The sequence below is a fragment of the Calliphora vicina genome, chromosome 3, assembly GCF_958450345.1.
Source record: "Calliphora vicina chromosome 3, idCalVici1.1, whole genome shotgun sequence".
Classification (NCBI taxonomy): Eukaryota; Metazoa; Arthropoda; class Insecta; order Diptera; family Calliphoridae; genus Calliphora; species Calliphora vicina.
In genome coordinates, this window is record NC_088782.1 from 23,886,158 (window position 1) to 23,905,258 (window position 19,101).

Genomic DNA, 19,101 nt, shown 5'->3' on the forward strand with positions numbered 1-19,101 from the left:
TATGCAATTATGTTTTACTAAGTACAATTGTTTGGTTATTTCTTTTGAAAAGGCAAAAAGGGTTGTTCTATTTGATTTGTTGTGGTTGATTAACATCTAAATATTACACTTTTCTTTCCATGTTTAAGTTAAAGAAAGTAAATTTAAATCCTTTCACCTTTATGTGTACAGATGTTGCATGAAATTATGCAAATTTGTGGCTTATAGTACCTTAAAGAAAGATTTTGTTTAAAGATTGTTGAAAATCTGTATTAAACAAATGTTTTGTGGTGCAAATATTATAATATGCTTTAGAAACGATCAAAAGCAGATCACCCGCGCTTTATATTTATAAATCTTATTATTGTGATCTCTTGAAGATTTTAAAAACATTTACTTTTTTGGTGGGGGGATTTCTATGGCAGATGTAATTTATTATTCTTTAGCATCTGTGATTTGTTGTGCAATGGAGCCAAGATGTGGTAATATTTACTTGTGAATAAACAATAGATAATATTTACAAACAATTTGAAAGTAGGTACATTTCTATTAAACACATTTGAATAAATAACAAATGGAATCCTTTGGAAATGTCCAAAGGACTCTAAATTACCAAAAATTCGCGATTTTATTCATGATTTAATTTTTTTTTAAAAATCAAGAAAGTTTGATTGGGCTTTAACTTTAAATATTCGTATCTTACGAAACTGATGTCCGATTTGATTTATTTCGGATACATTTGAAAGATATGTGAAGATATGAGCTGTTTGCTGCGACCGTATATTCGAATTCAAATATTCAGTTAAAGAACATTGTAGAAAGTACACCACAGATGACGTATGTATTAGTAAGATCTAGAATATTCGAGCTTTGACAGTTAAAGAGCAATCTAGAGTGCAGATGGCAGTGTTATAAATAGTGGCAGAGGTTGCAGTCGTCAGCAGCGTTGCCGTTTTGGGCTTTTCCTACCAAATTTGGTAGGATTTTTTTCGTTTGGTAGGAAGGTAGTTTAAATTGATTTTTGGTAGGTTGGATCAAAAAGTATTTATTTAAAAGATAGATTTATCGCATTATTAGAGATCACTAAGGCAGATGCAGTTTCAATTTTCCAACTTATAACAGATTTCTTTTCGGCACATAACTAGGGTTTTTAATTTCCCGACCTTTTTTGATTCCCGGGAATCGGGAAATTTTTTTCTACATTCCCGGGTACCCGGCTATTCCCGAAATATATAATGATACTGTAAATTAGGAGTATTATAGCCAAATTTCATATAAAAACTTAGTGTTATAATTATTAAATATCAGAGCTTCGAATAATTAATAAAATTTGAGCTTAATTCACTAAAATCTTAATCCGTAATTGAAAAATGTCAGCCTTTTATTCCATAAATCCCTTCCTAATATTTAATTTTTTAGATTCATTCCAAAGCCTTTGTTTAAACTGAATTAAATTTAAAGTTAATTAATAAGAGAATTTATTCAAACTTTGAATGATTAAATTTTTGTTAAATCAAATCATTTACAAAATTAATTGAAACAAATTTTCTTAAGCCTTTTTGTACTAGATTTGAATTGAAGAAAAATTTAATCAATTAATAAATTTGAGAAGCTATTTTGTTATGGATTTGAAGAAGAAATTTAAAGGAATTAGAATAATTCAATAAGAAATAAATTCTATAAATAATGAATTCACTTTTTAAATTTTCATACGAAAAACCACAAATAAATAATAATAGTAAGCGATCTATTATTGCCGAGATATAAGCAAAAAACTGTAAAAAAAACTTTTCACTGTTTGTTGGCGAAAAAAATGGAGTTCTTAGTTGTTTTCAATGTATTTTCGTCAGTTTTTAATTCCCGGGATTCCCGACTAAAAATCCCGGGAATCGGGTAGTGAAAAATTGGCAAAATTCCCGGGAAATTTGTACCCGGATAAAAACCCTACACATAACGTTCCTTTGAAAAACTTGATCGGATTGGTAACAGACGGTGCTAACGTTATGGCTGGTGACGTTACTTACTAATGAAACTGACTTGTTTTACATTAAGTGCACATGTCACTCACTCCAACTCTGCTCCAGTTATGCATGTAACTTGTTGCCAAAAAATATTGAGCTTCTTTGTGGTAATATATATACTTTTTTCTCTCATAGTCCCAAAAGAATTAACGAGCTTAAAGAATTTCAGGAATACTGTTCTGTAAAATCTCATAAAATATTAGGTGTTTGCCAAACAAGATGGTTATCTTTAGAAGGTGTTATTGCAAGAATTATAGAACAATGGGACAGTTTAAAATTGTATTTTATATCACGTTTTTATGACGTAAATGGTATAAGAGCAGCAGAACTGGCAGAAAGTATGTCTAATAAAATCAAAACTTATTTTTTATTCTTGACATACATATGTAGGTTTAAAACGATTTTGGTAGTTTTTTGACAAAAATTTGGTAGGAATAAGATTTGTTCAGTGGCAACGCTGGTCGTCAGTGAGTTTATCAGAGACGCTTTTCGAATAAACATCAACTGAGTGCTGTGTTTTTCAACTGAATTCGTGTACATTATAAAGTGGTCTGTATTTCTGCGAATTTATAAACGTGTATAAAAAAACATTGAGTGAATATTTAATTCTGTTGTTGTACATTTTAAATAAATAAAGAGTTGTTACAATTTTTATTTGCAATCAAAAGTATCCGGTTTATTTAAAGGAAATAAACCAACGTTTTGAAAAGGTTAAAACGTAACAATACTATGGGAACTCTGCACCATAAATTTCAATTGCAAAAAAGGGCTTTATTGAATTTCGTTGTGGCCGTACAAGAACGGAATATGCAGAATGTTCTGGACTCTCAGTTGAGGTCTCTATAACCGAAACAATTGAACAAAAATACGATATGGTGTTGGCCGATCGGAGATTGAAAGTACGAAAGATCATGGAAGTCATAGGCATCTCACATGGCTTAGTGGTTTCAATTTTGAATGATCTCTTGGGTATTTTCTTTCAAGATTGAAAAATTACCAGAATATGCGGCCGGCTAGACATGAAACCGAAATATTCTATCTTGACAACGCTCGGCCATATGTTGCAATACCTGTTAAAAATATTTAGAAAGAAATGGTTGGGAAGTTTTGCCTCACTCACTTTATAGTCCTGACCGTGATTCATCGGACTTCCATTAGTTTCGATCGATGCAGAACGATCTCTATGTGTTACGCTTGATTCGTTCTTGGCCTCAAAAGATGAGCAGTTCTTTTGGCTCGGAATCCATATGGTGTCAGAAAGATGGGAAAAAAATAGCTAACAATGGCTTATACTTTAAATAAATTTATAATTTTACAACTGTTTCAAAATAAAAGCTAAAAATTTGAAAAAAAAACAACCGGCACTTTTAATTTATACACCCAATATGTACGTATTATTCCTAATATTTTCTATATTATTCACCTACACTGTCAACTGTAGCTGCTCCACCCACAAACCTGTGCTAAACCTACAGTAGCCGCAATATGCAAATTATTCTAAAAATTATGCAAAAACTTCCCTTAATTAAAAAAAGCGTTTTAAGTGAGAACAGTACAAAAAATCAGTAACCTGTTCAATTAAGATGTTCATATAAAAAGCTACAGAACTTAAAACAACGTAAGTACGTACATACGTACTTAACGACGATACAGAAAATCAAACATACAAATAAAGATGTGCTAACGTCTAATATTTTTTGCTCTACCACCACTAATAAATACTTACTTGTACTACAAATACAAATAAAACCTATTCGAGTTTTATTTTGGCCGTTTAGCAGGCAGGCAGGCCACACAACGCAAAAAAGCTTCTTCTTAACTGATGTGAGAAATTTGAAAACAGTTTCGAAATAAACGCTTGCATGGCCGCAACGAGAAATATAAAACACGGAAGGATTTCTAACAAAAAAATTATTTAATTTGGCAAGAAATATAGTAAATTGTGATATACTCGTAAAAAACAAAGTCTTTTAAGAAAATTGTAGTTAAATTTAAACAGAAATTTAAATTCAGCAAAATTTAATTAGCACATCAAAGTGAAAAAATAAAATATTTCAAAAAAAAAGTAAAACTTATAAATAAAACAAAATGAATTTATATATAAGTTTAGCGGTAATTGTTGTAGCGTGTATTATAACCCCCGTTTTGCCATACAGCTGGCAACAACAGCAACAAGGTAAAAATCTAAAACAAACAACTTGACTTCAAACTTTATGATGCTTGTGAAATTATACAAAAAATATTGGCAAAAGAAAGTTCTTAAAAAAACAGATAAAAAAATCAGTTAAATTAATTAACTTTAACTTTAGAACCGGTTTAATTTCATCTCATCATCTGAATAAATAATTTATGACAATAAAGTGTTTAACTAATAAAAAGTATATTCCAAAAAGTATATATATTCTGGGTCCTCATAAGATTCTAAGACGATCTAGCTATGTCCGTTCGTTCTGTCCGTCTGTCTGTTGAAAACACAAAGGAACTAGCTGGCTGAAATATTCAACAAACACCCTTTATTTATAAGATTTGTTTGGTATTGATGGACAATATCGGTTCATGACTAATTCGATTAGTGAACTATTTTGACATTCAGGAAAAATTAATTAGATTTTGAAAAAATATATTGAAAAACCTAAAATGCATTCGCTTTGGAAAAATGTAAATTTTACTTCATTAAAAACAAACAAAATAAATTTGTTTAACTGTGTAAAGCATTAAAGGTATCAGTATTCTAGCTTTAAGGTATCTCATCAGCATCCTAAAGTTGATTCATAATTGTAAATTGTTTGTTTTTTTCCAAACATATCAAACATGCGACCAATTTTAACAGTTTCTATATTGTGTCGACAGTACATATCGCTCAATTGCTGCAACTTCGTCATTACTCAAAAAAAATTATTTATCAAGAGACGCATTTTTAGTTTTTAAACCGATATATAGATATTTCAAATTTTTTAAGGAAAATAACATTATGGACAGAATTGATTAGATAACATCTGGTTAAAACGTTAATATGAGCACACAAAAGGTGTCATGTGACTTAAAAATACAGGATATCTTTTAAAATGTTTAGCCTTTATTTTGAAACATTTGTACAATATAAATTTACTCAAAGTATTGGCCATTGTTAGTGATGACCTTTTTCCTTCATTCTGGCAATATATGGATTTCGAGCTCATTTTTTGAGGCGAAAAACGAATCAAGCCAATTTTGGATACTCTGTTCCAAAGTGAAGAGTATCCTATAGAGAGCTTTCTGTTTAGATCGAAACAAATAGTAGTCAGACGGTGCAAGGTCTGGACTATAAAACGGGTGAGGAAAAACTTCCCAACCACTTCATTCTAAATACTTTATAACAGGTATTGCCACATGTGGCCGAGCATTGTCAAGATGGAGTATTACTGTTTCATGTCTGGCCGCATATTCTGGGCGTTTTTCGGTCAGTCCTCGCTTCAAACGAATGAGTTGTGTTCGGTACAATTTCCCTGTGATAGTCTGTCCATATTTCGGCAGCTCATAATATTAAAAGTTTTTTTCCTAGCATTTATATCTGGAACATTTTTGTTTAACGTTTGATGTTATTAGCTTGACGGCACTAAATTGAAGAAATCAAAGACTGCCTTTATCCCTCGTATAATAACACTAATCTTTGTACACAGAAAAATTCCATATCTGTAATGAATTTCTACATAAACTGTATGAATTGAACATGTAAATTTATTCACAAAACTTTTTAATTTAGAACATGAATTTGTACATACATAAGTATTATAAAATTAAACATAAGGTAGTTTTTGCATGTAATTTTTATTCGCATTATGATTTAAAAAATTTTGTTTCTGTTTCTTTAATCGGTTCTTAATTTTTTTCTATCTGGAATTTCATCAAAATTATATAATAAATTTATCTTACTTAGACGTAATTAAAAAAACCGCAAAATAATCTTTATTAATTTCTATTTGAATAAATATTTCATGGTTTTCACCACAAATTTAAAATAAAAGCGGCTAGTTATTGCTGTTATTCTTAGAAAAACATTTTATTTTTTTTTTGCATAATTAATGATGCTATGACGCAGACCAACTAACTAATACGTTAATTTTTACGTAGTTTTGAATTAAATTAATGATGACTTTATTTTGAATACTTTATGTCAAAAGAGATAATAAAATTAATTAAATTGTATAACAATAAAGGGTTGAGAAAGTGAGTGTTAACTACGAAAGTTAATTGCTTAAAGAGTTGTGGAAGATAATTAAACTGTTTTTGTCAGACTATAAAGCGGGTGAGACAAAATCTTCCAACCCCATGATTCTAAATGCTTTTTAGCAGGTATTGTAACAGCTGCCGAGCGTTGCTATGATGGAATATTACGGTTTCATGTTTATTTTTCAAATGAATCAGTTGTAATCGGTACAGGTTCCCTGTGATGGTATGCTCAGATTTCAGCAGCTCATAATAGATAGGACACTTTTGCTGTTACCAAATACAGAGCATTACCTTAGAGCCATGGATATTTGGCGTTGGTGTCGATTCGGATGATTGGCCGGGCTTCACATATGATACGCTTTGGGTTATCGTATGGATCCGTTTTTTATTGCAAGGAATGATTCGGTGCAAAACTGATTTTCTTCTATAGCGTTCAAGCATCATTTCGGACATCATTTCTTTCAAGGTATCTCGGCTTCAATTCGTATGGTAGCCAATTTCCCTGCTTTTGGATGAATCCTGCTGCTCGTAAACGTTTTGAAATTTCTGCTGGAGTAGCTCCCAATGATTTTGCAAGCTCTTGTTTAGTTTAGCAACAATCTTCATAGAGCAATGCCTCCAATTCTAGGTGGTCTTTAGCGATACTTTTTCCAAATTAAAGAAATAAAGAAAAACTACCTGCATATGACGCTTTGTTTGCACAAAATTCGACATTTTCGAAGCAAAAAAAAACTTCCTAGTTTACACTATAATGTTCAATAACTAAGAGAATAAATGACAGATATTTACCCTTCAAAATGATAAATGACGGAGAAGGCCGCAAAGGATCTTCAAAAATTCTTTGAGTCTGAGAAATTGCACAGCTATCAAATTGAAAAGAGTGCGCTTAGTTCATTTGTACATTTTGAAAACAAGCTTTATATTATAATATATTTTTTATTTTAATTCCCACCCACATTTTTTTTTTAAATCCACTCTCATTTCTCCTTATTTAGTCATTCTATTTAAATATATATTACGTTTTGACAATTACTTTCTATCTCTCTCTGCCAGCAAGTGGGTATTTTCAATAAAATGTCAGACAAACCTAAATGTTAGCATATTAAAGTCACATTTATTGCAATAAGCAATTATCTAAATGCTTAATTGATATTCTCAACACAAAATTATGAATGATGTGAAAAAAATTAATACATTTTATTCAACTAAGTAGTTTTAATGATAACAAATTTTTATTTTTGCTTTGATGACCATCAAATGGTATTAATAATTACACGTAAAACTTTTACTTGCTATTTGTAATTTGTAATTAATATTCTCCACAGTTATGTAAGATCTTCATAGATCAATGATCTCTATGGGGAATAGTGTAATAGTGTTAAACATTAAATTGCTAAATTTAGATTTCAGTGAATTAATTTCGAATTCTGTATACATACAATTGTTGATTTTTTAACCCTCCGTTAGTCGCAATCATTTTCAATCTAGACTAGTCGCAATGTATCAAATTGATATCCTTAAAAAAAAGGCGCGTTTGAAAATAATCTCTTCACTTTTTATTTCGAAAACATAAAAGCAATATTAAATGCAATGTATTTAATAGGCTAATACAAAAAAATTGCAGTAGAAATATTATTTTATCAAAAAATAGCTTAAAATTTATGGTGTTTAAAAAAATTTACAATAAAAAAATGTTTGCCTGTATCAACCAGATCAGTTGCGAGTAACGGAGGGTTTAACAGGGTTTTTATAAAGATATTGTAATATTAATTACAAAATAATGATGTAGATATTAAAATTTATCATTAATTTTGTAATAAGTTATACAAATTTATATACAACCTAAATGGAGGGTTTTTCTTATTTATAATACTGCTAAATACACAGGTTTTTAACATAAGCTTGAAAATATGAAGATTTTTTTATTATTATATAGACAATTGTTTCCACTGTGTTTAATTTGTTTTTTGCTCTATTATCCATTATTAAAAACGTGTATGAAATTATCAATTCACTAAGAGGGTTTTTACAATCTTTTAAACAAATATTTAACAAATTCATTGCCAAAGTTAGATTTTAGTCATATAGATACTCAGAAATTTGAGATTAAAATCATTAAATGCAGCTTAAATTTATAAATTCTATTAAATTTAACATATTTAAATCAGTATGCAAATATTTGTTTACAATTATGAAAAATTTAAACAACATCTGCTATTTCTAGAAAATCATAAAAAAATATCTGTCTAATGCAGGGTAACTTATCAAAATTTTAAACGTAGTGTTTAAAATTTTGATAAGTTATCCGGCCTAAAAACATGTTTTTTTTAATATTAATTTTATTACATAAACCGAGGTACTCAGTTAAATTGTTTTAATAACAGGGAACACTTTCTGCTTCTTGGATTTTAACAATTATATTTAATCCAAGCTGTTTTTGCAAGTTGCCATATTAATTGTTAAAATAATACAAATAAACTCAATAATATATTAATAATAACAGAGAGTTGAAATACAAACAATACTCAGTTCATTGGTTTTGTAAATACTAGGGTATTCAATCGATTAACCGTTAATCGGTTAACCGATTAATTTTGGACGGTTAACTGTTCGAATAATTTGAAATTGCCGATTTTCAAATAACAAATAAACCGATTAATTTGTGTCGATTAACCGATTAACCGAAATTCCTTTTTTTTGCACTTTAAATTTTGTTTGTATTTATTTTTCCATTTCAATTCAAATACAAATTTCAAATTAAAATTAGATATTTTTTCAGCATCCAATAAACATGTTTAGTGAGTATATGTAACAACTGACATATTTAATTTACATGTATTTGAAACTTTGTTTGTATTTACATGTAAACTTTTTTTTTTGAAATGAGTCTTTTATCATAACTGAACGAAACTATTAAATTAATCAATATCCAAAAAGGAATATTCTTGATTTCTCCAAAATATACAATCAGCGAGAGAGATTTTTCCAAGAAAAGTTTTATAAAATCTAAAGAAAAAAATCGTTTAAATTATATTCTTTTTATAAAGGATTATTTCAGAAGATCTCACTAAAACTACAAAAACTCACACATCGCTCATTTGCTGCAACAACATCATAATTCAAAAAAAGTCGTTTCGAGAAAATCATCTTTGAATATTTTATGACATTTTACTATTTCTTAAATAAATTTTCAACAAGTCATGCGATTTCAGAAATTTAAATAGGAGATTTTAATATCTTTCTAACCTGTATTTAACCCAAATTTTTACTTATAAAATATACGAGAAAACATGAATTTTTACAATGTTTACAACAAAAAAACTCCCTCACACAAAAAATAATTTTTTTTTTGAAAACTGATAAAACTATATGAAAGATTATAGAACAGCGCATATTTTGTATTACTCAGTTCAATAAACACTAAATAGGCGATATGTTTACAAAAATGATCTCAAATACCTTATTTGCCATTTTTATGTTTTTGTATACAAAATTCGTTGTTGTATTTTCAATTTGAAATGAAAATATAAATTATTCGGTTAATCGAATAATTTCAAATTAACCGATTATTAACCGATTAAATCTAAACCTCGATGAATTATTTGAACGATTAACCGATTAAACCAGAAACCCGATTAATTGAATACCCTAGTAAATACACTCAATTTTATATAATCAAAACAAAGTTTTTTCTTAAGAGAATTTAATTTAATTACTACTCGTTTTAATAATGAAAACAAAACGAAAAACTGAAGAACTAAACTTTGTTTACAGTTTTAGGTTAAACTAAAAACAACACAAAAAAAGGTTATCAAAACAAACCTTTTTTGGGAGAGTGTCTCACTCACTCATTTATTTAAAGAGCTCAATTTAAAATACTAAACTTTGTTGTTGTTTTTGTATAAAGGTTGTTAATAAACCAAAACAAATAGTTCAGAGAGATTTAGATTATCATTTAATTGAAAACAAAACAAAAGATCTAAGAATTGAACTCTATTTAGAGGGTCATGTGTTGTAGAAGGTTGTATTACATTTGGTTTAAAACATTCATAGTTTTGGGGAATTCCACTCTGTTTAAGATAAAACAAATATGACGTAGTTTTCAAATTGCTTTTACAATAATTACACGGTGCTACGATGGAAAAAAACTTGGAAAACGGCCTAGCGTGGGTTATAGGTCTTGCTGAGTACACTACAAATTGTCTCTAAAAATTTCAGAAACACCCTCAAATTCAGAAGTTATTCTGAAAAAACCGTTTTCAGTGATGTTCGTCGACTTATCGACCTGTAGCTTAGTGAGTTTTTGTCCGACTTTAAATTTTTTAACGGTTTTGTGAAGAAAACTGATTACGCATTTTTTGATACATTTTTAAGTTATAAGTAGGGGGCGGATTTTCATGCATTTATTATTGTAAAATATGCGCCTAAAATATGCTTAAAAAAAATCAAGATATGACCTAAAACTTAAAATTTATGCGCTTATATTTTAGTACATAAAGTAATTAACTATGATTCGCGCAATGTTCAAAAAATACACAACGGTGTTAACAACTCTTTAAATTATAGCAGGAATTAATATGGCTAAACTTTAATAATTGTTCTTCTGAGAAAACGACAAATATATTAATTAATCTTGGTGTGAATGAATGAATAGATCCTGATGTAAAGTAGCATCCAATCTTAATTTTGATCTCAGTTAAGAAAGTAGTAAATGTTTCCCTTATAGACAGTAATTGTCACTAATGTCAGCCAAGTGATCAGACTCCAATTTATATATTTTGGGTAATTTTTTATGTGCTATTACATTATATATCCCATGTTATCTAGCGTAAAGACAATTGTCCCTTAAGTTTCTCTAAGTAATCTATAGTGTAGTCACTTTAAATTGTGTACTGCATTTGTCTCTAAATTATCCAAAAGGGTTAATTAATTCCCATCTTACGATATGCCAGTCACGTAGCTAAATATGTAACCGGTTGTCACCCTAAATGATAGGAAAATCACTAGTTCAGGACAGTATCCTAGAACTGCTGGGAAATGACTGTACTGGGAAAAAACTGATAGAGAAATGAAGAACTTAACGCCAGTTTCTCGATGTCGAAAGAAGTAAGTCTATAACATTCAATGCTATTTCTATAACAAAGTCGACAAAAAAAATCTTTTGTCCAGACAATATATTGCCCATTGTCGACAAAAAATTATATTTTTATTAAAAACTTGGATAATATGCATATAAATATGCATTTTGAAGTAAAATATAACAAAATATGCATTATCAATAATATATGCAAAAATATGCACTAACAAATCGATGCCATTTTACAATAAAATGTGCGATTCGTATAGATAATTGGTATACATTGTATTTGGACATTCGAGAAAAAACATGCATTTGCATATAAATCCGCCCCCTAGTTATAAGTATTGTTTTTCTTAAGAATATCTAAAAGAAAAACAAAATTATCAACTTTTTTGATTTTAGTTGCTTTTCATTGCTTATTTTGATATGAAAGTTCATAAACATTTATACCAACATATATAGGAAATTTAGTTCTTGTGTCGGCAAGAAACCAACCAATTGTAGTAAGGAAATGTAAGAAAAGATAAATCACGGTTTATTGTTGGTGTTTTGTTTAAGCTTTGATATTTTTACAAATAAAGCTTGAGTGTCTGTAATTCTCAAACACTCTATAGTTTTATTTGGATAATTTCTTTAGTTTTTCTAAAGCCTTTTGGGAAAAGGTTTCCTGATGATCTGGCCTAAGCAACCAGTGAAATGCTCATAGGAACTAGCTTATCCCCCAACAATAAATCTCAGTGAATTTATCAAATTAAAAATTGGGAATTTAGCATAAAACAATTTTACTAAAAAACATGGTTTTAATTATTCAAATCGGATGAAAATGCTAAAAGTTATTCAACTTTTAATAAACACCATTTTTAGTATTATCTCCCCTAGCGTATATAAATAAAAATAAACAAAAAACTGTAGAAAAAAAAATATTTGTAAAATTTTGAATTTACAAGGTAAATTTTTTCGAACTTTTTTCAAAATAGTTTAGTAACTTTTGCAAATATAATTTAACAAGTAATATCTCATTTTCCCATATAAAGATGTCTTTAGAACACTGTGCAAAAAAGAATATGTTTTCGAAAAAAATTAAATTAACTATTGTTGAATATGAAAGTTACCAAAAAAAAAAAAAATAATAAAGCGAAACTTTTTATAAAAACTTTTATATACATTTTGTTTAAAATTTTGAAATCGGTCTAAAAATGAGTGAGTTAGAGCTACTAATGTACTACGACCTACCCTAAAACAGTTTTTCCAAAATATCTCAAAATTTTGAGGGTGTTTCAAAATCTTTGAAAACGGTTTTAGTATGTCCACACCTAGGCCTACAACCCCCATTAGGTCGCCTTTCAAGTTCAGATAAAAAGTGTCATTTTGTAGCAGAGTGTTATTTTTTTGTAATTATGTAGTTTTTTTTTTTAAAAAAAATACAATAATGGAATTTAAATAGTTTAAATTGATAATGAAATATTTAAGTTTTAATTACATACTTATTAGAGAAAGCAATATATATGAGAAGAAACTTAATTATAAAAACTACAATGTATAATTCATTATAGGGTTTGAGTTCAATCAGACAAGTAAAAGAATAACTTAAAATTGTTTGATGTTTTTTGAGATTTTTTTTGCTAAAATTTTTGTTTTCTTTTGTAATTTTAGAATATTTAAACCATAAACTATTGGGATGTACAATATATGGCGTATCTTTTGTATGTGGTATTGGTTTTTAATAACTTATAAGTCATTTTGAAAGGTATATATCTGTCATTTATTCTCACTTAGTTATTGAACATTATACACGCAGAGAAAAAATATAGTTGGGCATGGTTCTGTAACCATTTCAATATTGTTACCTATATTATAGTCACAGTAACCATTTACATGATTGTGGTAACCATAATATGGTTAATTTACAATTCACATGATTGTAGCAACCATATATATGGTTACAGTAAACAAATATATGTTTGTGACAACCATTCATATGATGAAGGACTTATCATATTATGTTGCTCTCGGCTTAAGGCTTATCATAATCTGCTTCGAAAATGTCGAATTTTGTACCAACAAAGCGCCATATGTGCAAAGGTTTACTTTACTTCTTTAATTTGAAAACAAGTAAGAAAGTATGGTCGGTCAAGCCCGACCATATAATACCCTACACTAAGTAAAAGAGCAAAAAAATTGTTCTTTAAAATTTCAATAATTTATATTTTTGAGTGATTTTCGGAAGTGGGGTTATATGGGGGCTATGACCAATTATGGACCGATCACCATGAAATTAGGTCATGTGATTTAAGTCTATATTAAAGTTAACTATGTTGAATTTTGTGTGTTTACCGACATTTTTAAGCGATTTATGCACGTTAAAGTGATTTTCTGAAGCGGGTCTATATGGGAGCTATGACTAATTATGGACCGATCGTAACAAAATTTTGTGACATGAATTTTGTGTATATAAGACTTATTTGGAGCGGAATTTGTGGAGATACATATATAAATTAAACATTTATGACCGATAAAGTCCAATTACGGGAGGACATTCGTATGGGGGCTAGGTGAAATAGTGGACCGATTTCAGCCAGTTTCGATAGGCTTGGTCCTTGAGCCGAAAAAATAATATGTACCAAATTTGATCGAAATATCTTCAAAATTGCGACCTGTACTCTGCGCACAAGGTTTACATGGACAGCCAGCCAGACAACCAGACGGACGGACATCGTTTAATCGACTCAGAAAGTGATTCTAAGTCGATCGGTATACTTTAAGGTGGGTGTTAGACTAATATTTTTGGGCGTTACAAACATCTGCACAAACGCATAATACCCTCCCCACTATGGTGGTGTAGGGTATAAATAGTACCGCTGAAGCACACCAAAGCTTATGTGCGAAAGATGATTTGTTCAGTTCAGAAGTGCTGATTTTGATACAGATCAACCAGGCCATCCAATAAAGACGAAGAATTGGAGCCATTACTCCATGAAGATTGTTGTCAAACTCAACAAGAGCTTGCAAGAGTTCATTTGGAAGCTACTCAAGCAGTAATTTGAAAATGTTTGCGAGCAGCCGAATTCACTCAAAAGCAGGGCAACTGGGTATCATACGAATTGAAGCCGAGAGACCTTAAAAGACGATTTTACATGACCGAAATTATGCTAGAAGGTTATAAGAGAAAATCGTTTTTGCACCTAATCGTTACGATAACCCGAAGCGTAAGAGATCGTATGTGAAGCCAGGCCAACCATTCGAATCAACATCAAAGCCAAATATCTATGGAGCTAAGGTAATTCTCTGTATTTGGTGGTAGCAAAAGGTTCCTATCTATTATGAGCAGCTAAAATCTGAACAGAACATCACAGGGAACCTGTACCGAACACAAATAATTCATTTTAAGCGATCAATGGCCAAAAAATGCCAAGAATATGCGACCAGATATGTAACTGTAATGTTCCATAATGACAACATGGCCACATGTTGCAATACTTGTTAAAAACTATTTATTATGAAGTGGTTGGGTAGTTTTGCCTCACCCGATTTATAGCCCAGATCGTGCCCGTCTGACTACTATTTGTTTCGATCAATGCAGAACGTTCTCTCTGGTATACGCTTCATTTCAGAACAGAGTATCATTCGTTCTTGGCCTCAAAATATGATCAGTTCTTTTGGCGCGGAATCCATATGTGGCAAAACTTCATAGATAATAATGGATAATACTCTGAATAAATTTATATTGTACAAATGTTTTAAAATAAAAGCATTTTTAAGTCATACACCCAATACACTAATATGTCATCTTCAGACAAATTCCCAAAATGGGCATATTTTTACCCAATTTGGGATTTCAGTTTTTTGAGAGTCTTTGCTAAAGCTTTATTTTATTTTATAATTTAAAACGGAATTTTTTATATCCAATTTGGGAATTCTGTTTTTTGAAATTTTTTACTAGAAATATATTTTGTTTTGTTATTTTATGTAATAATCTGTAGTTTAGTCAAATTCCCCAAAATGTAATTTTTTATATCGAGTTTGGGAATTTAGGTTTTTGAGATTTTTTTGCTAAAGTTCTTTGCATATTATTTAGATAGCAAGTTGTTCTATTTTATTTGAAACAAATTGTTTAAAGTCATTGTAATTTACTTTCCAAAAAATTATTTTTAACATTCCCATAAAAACTAAACATAAAACAAACGTCCCACTACCAATGCTAACATAGTGGAAAATAAAGCCACCTATTGCCGTGGTCCTGATACACGAGAAGGCAGCTGTCTACCCATCAAAGATTGCCAACCTTTAATCGCCGAGCTGCAAATCAAACAAACCGATGAAAGATTTGTCAGATTCTTAAGAGCTTCACATTCAATTTGCGGCGGTGGATCCACAAATATCTGTTGTCCCAGCACAAATTCTCAGCCACTAACCAGAACTAAAGCACCTTTAATTAGAAACTCAAATGAAATTCCCAGACGTTTACCCATGGTCGAGGAGGGCTGTGGTTTCACTGATAATACCTATAAGAAATTCGTGTTCGGTGAAGTGAATAAGGTAGGAGCTTGGCCTTGGATTGCTTTGATCGGTTACGATTATGAATTGTCGGCATCGCCGTTTAAATGTGGTGGCGCCTTAATAACAGCCAGACATGTCATTACCGCCGCTCATTGTTTGAGAAGTGATTTGTGAGTGTAAAATAATTAATGCTCAAAAGGAAAATGAGTGTGATTTTCTATATAATTTTGAATTGTTTGTTTGTTTATTGCAGATCTTTTGTGCGTTTGGGTGAACATGATTTAACCACCGATTTAGAGGCTCGCCATGTGGACATCAAAGTAGTTAGGGTAAGTTTTCTTTGTAATAAATGGTAATGGAAGTTAATTTTTTATTTATTCTTTTTTTTTAGAGTGAAAAACATCCTGATTATAATACCAGTAATGGTCACAGTGATATTGCGATTTTGTATTTGGAACGCAATGTGGAATTTACAGGTGAGTTAACATACATTCACCATAATTTCATGTTTCCGGATTTTTTTTCGACACAGCCAAATATAGCTCTCCTACTTGTTTTTCACTAATAATTTTAAAAAACAAAAAAAAAATTGAAAAAAACTTAAAAAAAACAATTTAGAAAAAAAATTAGAAATTTTTTTTTATTGATTAAATTTCTTATAAATTAAATTATTGATAATACGTAATATGCACTCAATCAATTAAGTTTTAGCTATTGAAAGAGGCTTTTTTATTATTAACTGAAAAGTTTATTAAATTATTAAATAGTTTTTTGCTGAAACTAAACAATTAATTCTTATACTCCAAATATTCCAAAAATATTTTAAAATAATTTTCCTCTCTCGTTTCCAGAATTCATTTCTCCCATTTGCATGCCCACTACACCGGATTTAAGACAAAAATCCTATCTAAGCTATACGCCATTCGTTATTGGTTGGGGCAAGAATATGGAGGGTGGCAAGTCCGAGAATGTGCTGCAAGAAATACAGGTTCCCATTTATGAGAACCAAGTATGTCGAGACCGTTACAAACAACCAAACAGACTCTTACCTGATAATCAATTCGATAAGGCAGTATTGTGTGCCGGTGTGCTATCAGGTGGCGAGGATACCTGTCAAGGGGATTCTGGTGGCCCTCTCATGATACCAGAGGTAAATTCATTTTCTTATACTTAAATATAGGAAAATAAAAATTAAACTGTTTTAATTTCAGAAATATGGCAACAGTGTGCGTTTCTATTTGATTGGTGTGGTGTCGTATGGTATTGGTTGTGCCCGTCCCGAAATACCCGGTGTCTATTCGAGTACACGATATTTTATGGATTGGATTATTCAAAAAGTGGCCGATACTCATTAATTTCTAGCAGCCATTTATATTTTAAGAAATATTTTTGTAAATGCGTGTTTTTTATTAAAAATTTTAAGTCAATAATAGAAGTGATAGATTATTTATACAGAGTTATGTTTTTTAATTTTGTTTTCGTTTTTTTTTCAAATAAACTATTTAACACTATTTATATGCAATTATGTTTTATTTAGTATAAAGTACAATTATTTTGTTATTTCTTTTGAAAAGGTCAAAAAGGGTTGTTTTATTTGATTTGTTGTGGTTGATTAACATCTAAACATTACACTTTTCATTTTGTGTTTAAGTTAAAGAAAGTAAATTTAAATCCTTTCACCTTTATGTGTACAGATGTTGCATGAAATTATGCAAATGTGTGGCTTATAGTTCCTTAAAGAAAGATTTTATTTAAAGATTGTTGAAAATCTGTGTTAAACAAATGTTTTGTGGTACAAATATCATAATATGCTTTAGAAACGATCAAGAGCAGATCACCCGCGCTTTATATTTATAAATCTTATTATTGTGATCTCTGGAAGATTTTGAAAACATTTACTATTTTTGGTGGGGGGATCTCTATGACAGATGTAATTTATTATTCTTTAGCATCTGTGATTTTTTGTGCAATGGAACCAAGATGTTGTAAAATTTACTTATGTATATACAAAATTAATATTAATATATTATATAATAATATATTAGGACATTATGACAATATGACCAAATAGTAGACCGTGTGAATACCCCAAATATGGATATCTAATCATAGATATTTCAAAGACATTTGCAACGACGTATATAAGACCATAGTAAGATGGACCTACAATGGGTCAAAATCGGAAAAAAAAATGTTAACCCGAATTTTTTTTCACAAAAAAAAGTTTAAAAAACAAAAAAAAAATTTTAAAATTTAAAAAAAAAAAAAAAAAAAAATAACAATCGAAAAAAATTTTTTTTTCAAAAAATGAAAAATACTGGAAAACAATTTAAATTTTGTTTACATAAAAATATTTAAAATTTTGAAGTATAATTTGGTGAAGGGTATATAAGATTCGGCACAGCCGAATATAACACTCTTACTTGTTTTTTTTGGGTTATCGATGTTCATAAAGTCTAAAATTGTTCTTTGGTATCTAGAAACCAAATACTGAAAATTTTCAGCATAACTGGTTAATTTGTTAAAATTATTTCTTAAAAATTAATTTCGTTGGCTATTTTCTAATATTTAATTTCAAATTGTTTCTTTGGGTTGCTTGGGTTGTTTCTGGGTTCAAATTTGTCCAAGTACTTAGAAACATTTATAATAATTTTTTGGAGAATTTATACATGAAAAATAAAATCATTGAATTTCCCGGTTCTAAACTGAAAGGCCAACACTGCTCCTGTCAACATTGACTCCTGTCAAAATTTGAACAAGATGCGATAGCAGACTACCTAGTGACTTGAGGAGAAATTGGAAAAAAGTGAATTTTGTCTGCTTTTTATTTTATTTTTAGCGGAAAAAACGTCATTCAAATGAAGGATAATCTTGATAAATACTATGGGAACTCTGCACCATCAATTTTAATGCCAAAAAAGAAGTTTACTAAATTTCTTTGTGGCCGTACAAGCACTTAAGATGCAGAACGTTCTGGACGCCCAGTTGAGTTCCACCGAAACAAATGAAAAAAATCAATCCTGAAATCGTCCTTTTACCCTCTGATATGAAATACTGGAGCAAGGTGTTTAAAAATGTTGAAAATTTAATTTTCAAATACGAATATTTCGTAAGCTATAAGAGATAATTGATCGATTTTGTTATAGTGCTTGTCGAGGAGATTCTTTATATGTAATATTTTGAAATCAGAATCCAAAAGAAGAATAGTGCGCTGGTGGGTCCATGAGGTCCAAACTCAAAACTTCAACTCTACAAGATTTCCTCTTTATGCTCAAATTTCAACAATGTTATGAAATTCATTATCAGGCTACATGA

The 19,101-nt window shown here is 29.8% G+C and overlaps 1 protein-coding gene across 1 annotated transcript; it reads left to right on the forward strand.

Moving 5' to 3' along the window:
• Window positions 1–3,797: 3,797 nt before the first annotated feature.
• LOC135954679 (venom protease-like) lies at window positions 3,798–17,301 on the forward strand. Its single transcript, XM_065504892.1, has 6 exons — window positions 3,798–4,176; window positions 15,497–15,956; window positions 16,040–16,115; window positions 16,178–16,262; window positions 16,638–16,936; window positions 16,998–17,301. The coding sequence occupies exons 1-6, from the start codon at window positions 4,089–4,091 to the stop codon at window positions 17,139–17,141; spliced, it is 1,152 nt and encodes a 383-aa protein (XP_065360964.1). The 5' UTR covers window positions 3,798–4,088; the 3' UTR covers window positions 17,142–17,301.
• Window positions 17,302–19,101: the final 1,800 nt, after the last annotated feature.

Bases quoted from the DNA above. Each gene is read 5' to 3' on its own strand.
- LOC135954679 (XM_065504892.1), top strand. From the start codon at position 4,089: ATGAATTTATATATAAGTTTAGCGGTAATTGTTGTAGCGTGTATTATA. The intron at 16,263-16,637 runs GTGAGTTAACAT...TCTCGTTTCCAG, and splicing joins ACGCAATGTGGAATTTACAG to AATTCATTTCTCCCATTTGC. The intron at 16,937-16,997 runs GTAAATTCATTT...TTTTAATTTCAG, and splicing joins GCCCTCTCATGATACCAGAG to AAATATGGCAACAGTGTGCG.